At 41.8% G+C, this 9,775-nt stretch overlaps 1 protein-coding gene across 1 annotated transcript in view; it reads right to left on the bottom strand.

The window, feature by feature from the left end:
- Positions 1-1,232: 1,232 nt before the first annotated feature.
- The window catches only part of SUCLG2 (succinate-CoA ligase GDP-forming subunit beta), a 305,540-nt gene continuing 296,997 nt past the window's right edge, over positions 1,233-9,775 (bottom strand). Inside the window, exon 11 of the mRNA XM_053599312.1 lies at positions 1,233-2,318. Within this exon, the coding sequence (XP_053455287.1) occupies positions 2,203-2,318 (116 nt within the window). The 3' untranslated portion in view covers positions 1,233-2,202. The remainder of the gene's footprint in view (positions 2,319-9,775) is intronic.

The raw sequence follows: 9,775 nt of genomic DNA, 5'->3' as shown, positions 1-9,775 counted from the left end.
CCTTCTTTCCTTCTTCCCTCCCTCCCTTCCTTCTATCTTTCTACTTTCTCTTTCATTTTCTCTTTCCCTCCCTCTCTTCTCTTCTGGGGATGCTAACCTTGTAAACCTCTCCATGAAATGGCCAGAAGCCATATTACTATCTTATGGAAGCATATTACTATCTTATGAAGTGGCCTAAGAATAAAACCTAGAGAGACAAACTGGGCCAAGATACAAACAGATCAAGTTCTGGTAGCTTTTAGCTTATTTGAAAATAAGAGTCTATGTTTACTATAATCCTTTTACAAAATAACTACCTGAATGATTGACTTCCTTTATACCCACCTCCAAACTGGGTTGATCAGAAACATTATTTACAAGTGATCCAAATACAGACCTTTAGAGCAAAAAATTCAAATATGGCTAATTATTGTCTAATTAATAAAATATAGATCATTTCTTTTGCCATACTAGTTACTACAATATCAAAAGACAATATACACCTTAAAAAACACATTACTATTTTCCATTTATTGCATAGCCCTTAAGATGAGACATGAGACCGACCTATCAAATGGTTTATTTCTCCCAGGCAAATGTGGATCTATGCAATATTAAGTTTCTCACTTGCCTTGAGCAAGTGGTCTTGCCATGCTTGGGTTATAGTTTGGCTTTATACATTTTAGGGAGACAGAAATTACATGTAAAGTCATATGGAAGGTGTACATTGGTCTGACCTGAAAAGGTAAGACTTCTCCAAGCAGGGCATTACAGATTACAGATAACTGAAAGATTCTTTGATTTGTAATTAGTTCAAGAAATGAAGCTTTGTTTAAAGGCTTGGAATGTCTTAGGACAAAAAAGTCTGCTAATCAGAGACAAGGCACCTCACATATGTGGAGAGACTCAAGTGATCTGTTAAGTAAACTGATGACCTGCAAGTGTGATTGAAGCTTTGTCTTACATGGCCTTTGGCCTGTTAGTGATTTTATATCTTATTGCTACAAAAAGTAACTCCAAAAGGGATAGGGTGTAACTAGGTATGTGTGACCTCCCTTTTCCTCATGGCTGACAACTCAGCTTTAAAGATTTTATTTTATTTTTTTTTTTTGTGGAGGAACTGGGGAGAGTCCCCTTAGCCAAGAGAAGGACCATTTAGTAGGCTGGGGAGGGTGCTTAAAATTTTACTTCAGTTAACAAAGAAGAACTGTTTGAGGAATAAAACTGACTAAAATTGGAAATAGACACAGATCTTAGAGATTACAAAACAAGATTTTATTTAAATTTGTATACAGATAAAAATATACCAAAATTTAGATAAAAATCTAATTCAAAAATTTACCCATCACAAAAATGGACACTATGAAAAAGAAAGCCACTTTCTATTCAAATACATTTTTCCATTTCTTAAAGCACAAACTGGTAGTTCTAGGGAGCAGGGAGTGGGATAAGGGAGAGAAGATGCTGACAGTCAATACAATCTGATCTTCAGTGTTGTCTCATCTTGAAATGACTTAATTATAAAGATTTCCATGAGAATCAGCATCCTTCATTTTTAACATTAAAATGGAAATGTCTACTTCAAAATCACAAATAAGGCTTCTGGCTTTTAGTGTAACGTAAACAGTATTATTTGATATTAAGGCAAAATGGTAAAAATACTTACATGGTATATTAATGCAGACTTTCCATTTTAAAACACATGTTGGAATTGGAAACTTGTAAAAACTGCCACTGTGTGTAATGCCTACTTGCCTGAATGTCTTAGCTGTGCCTTTTTGGTGTTTAATATGTTAAATGTCATCTTATCTGAATATTTTATAGATTGTGATTTCTTTTTGTTATATAGGATTAGAATCATCAAAATTCTTGGAAATAAACCTGGACCTGATTTCCAATTCTGTATATACACACATTATTTAGACACAGAGACTACTCCTCAAAGTTGGCAAAACACTGTCTGCTGAGCAGGCTTACAATGATAGAGAATTATGAGAACACAGGACATTATCTTTATGGAGACTGTAAGTAAAATCAGATTGAGGCTGTCTAGACAGCTTATTCAATAAAATACAGATTTAAGATTCGTCACACGGTGATTCTTGTGCATGCCTTCCCCTCTTTTTTTCCCAAGAAGATAACCATCTCCTTCACAGTGATGAGAGAACTACCCTTTCGCAGGGAGAATTGGCCTCCCTTCCCTAAGGGATCAGGATGAAGCTGTCACTTCTTGGACACACTGGCCACAGCCTTCTTGGCTGCATCCTCCAGGTCGACAGCTGATGTAATGTGCAGCCCACTGTTGTTGAGTATGTTCTGGGCTTCTTGGACGTTAGTTCCTAGAAGGGAAAAGGATGAACAATCGCTGAATGAGGATGAACAATCACAGGTAGTGCTCTGCAAAGTTTTTTGTACAACCTGAAATCATGCGATGCCCGGGTCCATGCGAAACTGACATAATTTCATTAGAACACGGTTCCTGCTTTTTATGATCCAGATCTGGCTAGACAGATATACCCAGAAGACAATTTATTTTTTCTTCTTTTTACTTTAGTTATCTTCTATTATAATGACACTGCCTATATTTTCTCTGGCAGATAAAAACATGGAAATGAGCTTCATTTCAGACTGTGCTCAAAGAAAGATTAGCAACCACCTGTTCAACGGATTTGAAGGAGGAAAATCTTACGAACTGGCGTTTTCCCTTGATTGAATAGTCTAAGTATAAAATGGAAAGCAAATGTCTTATGAAAAAAAAGTGCAAGAGAAAGATGCAGCAGGGTGTTGGGATGATATGGAGCACAGATACTCCTTGACTTTATGATGCGGTTCTGTGCTGATAAATCCAATGTCAGCTGAAAATATCCTGTCAAATATCCATTTCCATTCTACACACCTAATCTACTGAGCCTGCGGAACACCATGGCTGAGCCTACCTTAAATGTACTCAGAACACTTAAATTAGCCCATAGTTGGGCAAAACCGATTTTATAAAAAAAGTGTGGAATATCTTGTGTAATTTATTCACATTCTACTGAATTCGTATCACCATCATACCATTGTTGAGTCAAAACATTGCTAAGTCAAACTTCTATAAATTGGGGACAGTCTGTACCTGAGTAATAGATGAGGAAGCACAAGGCTAATCTGTCTATAGCTTTTCACCAGGAAATCAATTAAATATAGGTGTCAGTGACAGGAAAGATTATGTGACAAGATATATCTCAAGCTGTGAACTGACTAGAAAAGATGAAGCAAAGACTTGGAAGGGGCAAGTTTTTGTTGTTGTTGTTGTTACTGATAGAAAGTGAAATGTCTGCTGATAATCCACAGTCACATGGATTTTATACGGTTTTGGCCCATATGAGAAGTCATCCGTCTTCAAGACCTCTTAGAAAGCAAGGGTCAAGTTATAACCTGAAATTCTGCAAATCCACTCACTGCTCTGAAGACTCTTGCTGCAGGCAACATGTCCATTTTTGCTTCCTCCTCACTCTATACAACAAGAGCCAGTGAAAATGAGCAGTGCTGCTTCTGATGACATCTTTTGGTTGTTACCAGTGGACATGGGAGTATTTGCCCCAAAGGGTGCTTTGGGGACTGCCTAATTAACATATGAACTGCTTTTTTTTTTTTTTTTTAAGTGAACAATCCTTGAGGAGAAATGTGATAGAATATAAGCATCTAATGAAATATCTTATCTTACATCATTTCTTGTGCTTTTATCTAGTTAGCAAGACAGAGCCTATTTATAAAAAAAAGACTTTGAAACATAGGCCTGAAAGAATCTACCTTATCACAAAGAGTACAAATAAAAAGAGGCGCTTGATCAGCACAGTTCATATAAAAGGTCAAGGCCAGGGTGAATGGGAACAACTGTATTGACAAGAAGCTCCCAGTTCTCCTGGGACCCTAAGCCCACAGAGCAGTGGTGAAGGGCACCCTGGGCACCGTGCCTCCGGCTTCAGGTTCATTTACTGTCGATTTGCACAGAAAGATGATGAAAGGCCTCTTTGGAAAGCCACAATCTGAACCATGGTGAAGTTCCTACCTAAAATCCTCACCCTTGCATCTACGGTTCTGCCATATATCCTTACATAGTTTTGAATAAATCATGTAACTTCTCTGAGCCTCAACTTTATCTCCACGCACAGCACAGCATAATCATCCTTATCATCTTCCTCAGAACTGACACTCGCTATGTACCCATGTACGCCAGGCATAATGTTCAGTGGTTCATATGGCGCATATGAGGTCTCTATAAAACCACAGAAATTGGACCTACTGTCTCTATCTATTTTACAGATAAGGCCACTGAGGCACAGAGGGGTTAAACTTTTCCACAGTCGCAGAAAGGACAAGCTGCAGAGAGGGGACTTGAACTATTCTCTGTAATTACAAATTGTGCATGTTCTAAAGATACGCTGGTCTGCATCCCTGTTTGTACAATGAGGACAGTATGGTTGATGGCACGGACTGTGATGAGAAGCAAATGAAACAATGCCTGGGAAAGCGTCTGGAGAATAGCAAAGTGCCCACGGCAGACCTGGCCAGCTATGTGCCAGAGTCTTGCTCCTCCTCTCCAGGTGGTGTTGCTGGGAAGTGGACATCCAGCCAGAAACTACGCTTCCCAGTCCCCTGGCATCTAGAGGGCCTGGGAGCTCTGACCAACAGAACGTGAGTGGAGATGAAATGCATGTCCTAAGGATCTCTCCTGTGCCCTTCACATTCTCCATTTGCCCTGTCTACTGTCTGTAATGTTGCCAGTCGGTGCTGACTGGAAAGCACCTCTTTGAAGACCGCAACATGTCCAGGCTGGATGTTCGAGTAACTATGTGAAGCGGAGTGCCCCACCCACTCTCCCTCTCAGGCCAATGTGAAGGAGAAAGAGTGTTCTATAACGTTGTTTAAAGTCTCTGACATTTCAGCACTTTTAGTTGTTCCAGGACCTAGCATTACTATAAGACACAACTTTGTAAATACTATGGAAGGCAGCTTCCAAAATGGCGCTCAAAGATTAATCGATGAACCCCACCTCCTGCTGTTCACATCCTTATATAATCTCATATCTACCTGAGTAGGGGCTGGACCTGGAGCCTTGCTTCCGGAATAAAAACATGGCAAAAGTGATGGAATGTCGTTTCTCTTATTTACTAGGTTAAAAAAGCCTGTGGCTTCTGTTTTGCTCCCTCCTCCTTTGTTCAACTCTGATGACACAAACTGCCACGCTATGAGCTGCCCTATGAAGAAACCCAACTGGCAAGAAACTGACGGCAGCCCCCCAACAGCCAATGGGGAACTGAGGCCATGCAGAAACTCATCCTGCCAACAACACAGGCGTGAGCTTGGAAGTGAACTCTTCCCTAGTCCTAGGCTGAGATGTTCTTAGCCCTGGCTGACGTCTTGATCACTCTATGGGGTCCTGAGTAAGAGGACCTAGCTAAAGCCACATCCGGATTCCTGGCCACAAAAACTGCGGTCTTTTTTCGTCAAGCTGCTACATTAGAGGGTAATTTGTTACACACTGTTAGATAATTAACACAGACATAAAGATTATTTCATTAATACAACCTTGGTGTGCATTTTTGATTCATTTGGTAAGGTTTTAGCCAAGGTCCCAGAGGCTGGAAAGTAGGACAGGGGATCAGATGGTGGCAGGTGTTAGTTTGCAGGCTACAGAATTCAGACATTAATCTGCAGGCACGGCTTCCGTGGAGTAACTACAGAGTGTGAAGCAAAGCTCGTAGTGAAACCGATGCAAAACTGTCTGTGGACCGGAAGGTGAACCAAAGTTAAATGTGTACATTTCTATCTCCCTCAACAGATGTGGACAAAGTTCTTTTCCTTCTTCCCTTTCTCTTTTAAGCACTTTTCCTATCTCAACACATAGCTCCCAACATCTCCAGACAACTGTCGAAATGGTGCCCTTGAGGTCTTCCCCTGTCTCAGATCCTGCTCTTTCTGGGGTCTGGTTTTATCATGGTCACCACCTACTCTGAGAACCATTTCTTCCATTTTACCTGAATTCCCTTCCATGTGTAGGGATGAAATAAGTTCTTGATTCTTTTTTTCAGGTAATTTCCTTGCAACCATGTGTTCTAAAAAGTTCAGTAGTTCCTTAATTAATATCCCCTTCAGTACCCACCTTAGTGCCTGTTGTCTCAAGGGGACAAAAAAAAAAAAAAATAACCCATCTGGAATTTCATGAATGTTCAGATGTGCTAGGCTATGGCCCTTGCTGGGCTTTCCACGCAGAGCTCTGTTGGGCCGACCTCTGTCCCTGCTGGGCTGATGTTCATACATTCACAAGGCATCTATTTAAATGACATTACTTTGGGGATGCCTTCCATGTCACCACCTCCCAAGAACCCAACTTTAAAGCAGAGACTTGTAAAGTGAGCTTTCAGAGAACTTGTACTTCCAGAATCTTAACACAGAGCACGCCCCGTTGGGATGGCTACTGACACTTCGCTCGTCCCCACTACACACTCGCTTCACTTTGCCAGGCTCCCTTGCCAGGGTATCTTACAATATCCCTGTCACTTAGCATATACTTGCTGACAGGCTGAGTAAGTATGTTTGGGTTGGCACACAGAAAGTGTGCTAGGTGAGGAGAGAATTGGGCGGGTACTTTTCGAAACATCTAGCTGTTCTTACACTCCCAATGTGTTTATATAGGGTCAAAATAGAAACTCCAAACTGCCCATGGCGTCATAAGGAGTGATTGTTTCTGAAACTCCTCCGAGTCCTTAGGGGCTCTGGTAGGCCTTTTCTCTGGGAAAGCCCTGGAACAGCTGTGTCCGCTGCTCCTGAGTGAGTCTGCAGCTGCAGGTACTCTAGGCAAGGAAGGCCTTGCTGGAGGCTGACAGCAGTATGCCGGGCTGGGAGAAAAGGGGGGCAGCTTCCCAGAAAAACAGGGCCCTCTTCTCTTCCCAGCTGCTCTTCCAGTGCCATGTCAAAATGCCTAATTGCTTCATAATTCCAGGATCCATTAAATAAATTTTAATTACACTTACAGTTACATTTTAATTATAGCCTTAATTATTAACCATATACCAGGCATACTCAAAAACATGCAGTTTTGGAAGGTATTTTCCTATTCAGATATAGAGCTCAGGCATGGGACTGAGAGGAGAAATGGGTCATATGTAGAGGCACTGTGAATAGGTGAAAATCTGTCACACAGGGGCAGGGACAGAGAGAAAGGGAGAGAGAGGGACCAGAGACACAGAAGACAGTCATGGGAAATAACCCAGAAAGGCACAGACATATGAAAAGAAAGAGACAGGCACACATGGGACAAACAGAGGGTGTGAAGGAAAATGAGTCTGTCATCCAGGGCCTTCCATCCCAGCCCCCGTCCTGACCCTGGCTCCATCTCCCCCGGGCACCCTGCCTGGCTTCTCCTGGGCTAGCACAGCTCTCCTATCCACGGATCCATCCTAGTGTTCCTTACCACTTGTGCCCACCTTCCTGTTGAGGGAAGCAGCTTGAAGGAGGGAGTAGCTTGAAGGAGGAGTGAGGATAAGCAGAGATGGGGGAAACCAGCATTTAAACAGGTGCACAAGTCTATATTCCCAGCTACTTGAGAGGCTGAGGCAGGAGGATCAATTGAGGCCAGGAGTTCAAGAACCACCTGGACAACACAGTGAACCCATTTTCACAGGCACACATAAAAAGGAAAACAGCAGCCACCAAACTCAGGTCATTAGAAAAGAAAAGGGAAATGGGGGAAGCCTTGGAAATGATCACTAGCCTGTGGACTCCTGTTGTTAATCATAGTGTTTAAGTATTTAAGGTTAGTTTCTTCTTGATGCACCGAGTTTCTGACATCTATTCCCCATCCCTCTCCTTGCCTTCACTTCTAAATAGAAACCATCAGAGCTGCTTTAAACTCTGACATGGAATTAAGTGTTCTAAAGAGAGTGTTTATGGCTGTGTACAGAATTAACAAAGGGAATTGATCTCTTTCCCACATTTATATGGTGCTACTGACATGTCCTAATATTTGTTAAATGATGCTTTGCTTTTTAATGAGGCTGCAGGACAACACTTTTAATAACCACCTGTACAAGAGATAACTGACTAGCTCACACTGGTGGAACCTCAGGCCCTTCCTAATATCCGCGTGTTGTGAGCCACTCAGCTAAATGGTGACTCTACCCACTGCAGGCCCTAAAAAGGGCCAAACAGAGAGATTAAAGGAAAATGGGTTTAGAATGAAATCTTGCTGTACTGCCAGGGGCCATTATTAAAAAAATTATTATTAAAATCTTAAAAATTCTTGACCTCTTTGGCATGTGTTGCCAGTGACGTCCTGCCACTGGGTGGGGCAAGAGAGCCATAAACAGAGATGCAAGGCTAATACATCAAAATTGGTTCTCATCCTTCATGACACATGAGAGAGGACAGTGGTGGTGGCTGCACATGACAAGGTTCTGTTCAAATAGCAAAGTCCTTCCCTTGACTCAGCCCTTTTGTCATAGGGCTGTGAAGAAAACCAGTTTCTAATCTGGAAGTATATAGAAACTGTCTTTTTAAAATTATTATTTCAATAGAAATTCAGTTTAAAAAATACAACAGCATTTATTTTTTTTATTAGATACAATAAATGTTTGTTAGCTATGTGACTTTAGGGGCTGGTTCCTAAGTATTGTGAAACTTAATCCTCAGAGCAACCCTAAAGTTGACATCATTTTTATGCTTATTTTACAGACAAGGCAGCTGAGGCACTAGACGAGGCAACTGGCCCAACATTCTCCAGCAAGCCAGAGGCTGAGCCGGAACTGGAACCTAGGATTCTCTGACTGCAAAGCCATATAGCCGTGCAGCTCAGCTGCTGTTAAATGCTACAAAGAATCCTAGGCATCCTTTAGAGTAAGTCTTCTGTTTTTGGAAGATATGAAACTGTAGACCCGAGATGGAAGATACTTTGTTTGGGTCAAACAGTCAGTTTACCTGCGACAGGTCTGATTTTCAGTCTAGTCTTCTAGGTCAAGGCTGGAAAACTGTGGCTTTGGGGCCAAACCCGGCCCACTGTCTCTCTATGTACCATCTGGGAGTTAAGAAGAGTGTTTACTTTCTTAAATAGCTGGAGAAAGGAATCAGTAGACTATTTTGTGATACATGAAAATTACATGAAATTCAAATTCTAGCACCCATAAATAAAGTTTTCGTGAAACAAGCCAAATTGATTCACTTACGGATTGGAGATGGCAGCTCGTGTTCTACAATGGCAGGGCTGAGCTGCCAAGACACAGACAGCATGGCCTAGAAAACCAAACTATTTCAACCCCTGCTCTAAGTAAGCGAGTCCCCCCACCATAACCCCAGGAAAGGGGAGATCAGTAGAAACAAGTCGAACCCTACCAAGCCACTGTTCCTCCTAAAATGTCCACCATCCCCGCCCTCCTTATTCTCCTTTCAAGCGGCAATCAGATACAGAAGGCCCATTTTTTTGGTTACAAGTAAACTTACATCACTTACCACATGTCCTTTGTCTTGTTACTATATGTTAGAAATGGAACTACTCATTATGAACCAGAGGCCAAACTCCTGCTGTGTCAGCAGCCCTCACTGTGTGAGATGATGTGTCTCAAATATCTTGTCCCTTGTCTGGTAGCACACGGAGTCCATCCACCGACAGGCACTCAGGTAATAATAAGGACAGCTGGCATTTATTGAACCAGGAACTGTTCTAAGTGATTAAAGAACTCATCTGCCCCTTCCAACAGCCCTATGAAATTGCCACAAATTTTATTCCCATTTTATAGATGAGGAGGCTGAGATTTTTAAA

This window comes from Nycticebus coucang, chromosome 8 (assembly GCF_027406575.1).
Source record: "Nycticebus coucang isolate mNycCou1 chromosome 8, mNycCou1.pri, whole genome shotgun sequence".
Lineage (NCBI taxonomy): Eukaryota > Metazoa > Chordata > Mammalia > Primates > Lorisidae > Nycticebus > Nycticebus coucang.
The sequence above is the reverse complement of the archived record's forward strand: the minus strand, read 5'-3'. Positions and strand labels throughout refer to the sequence as shown.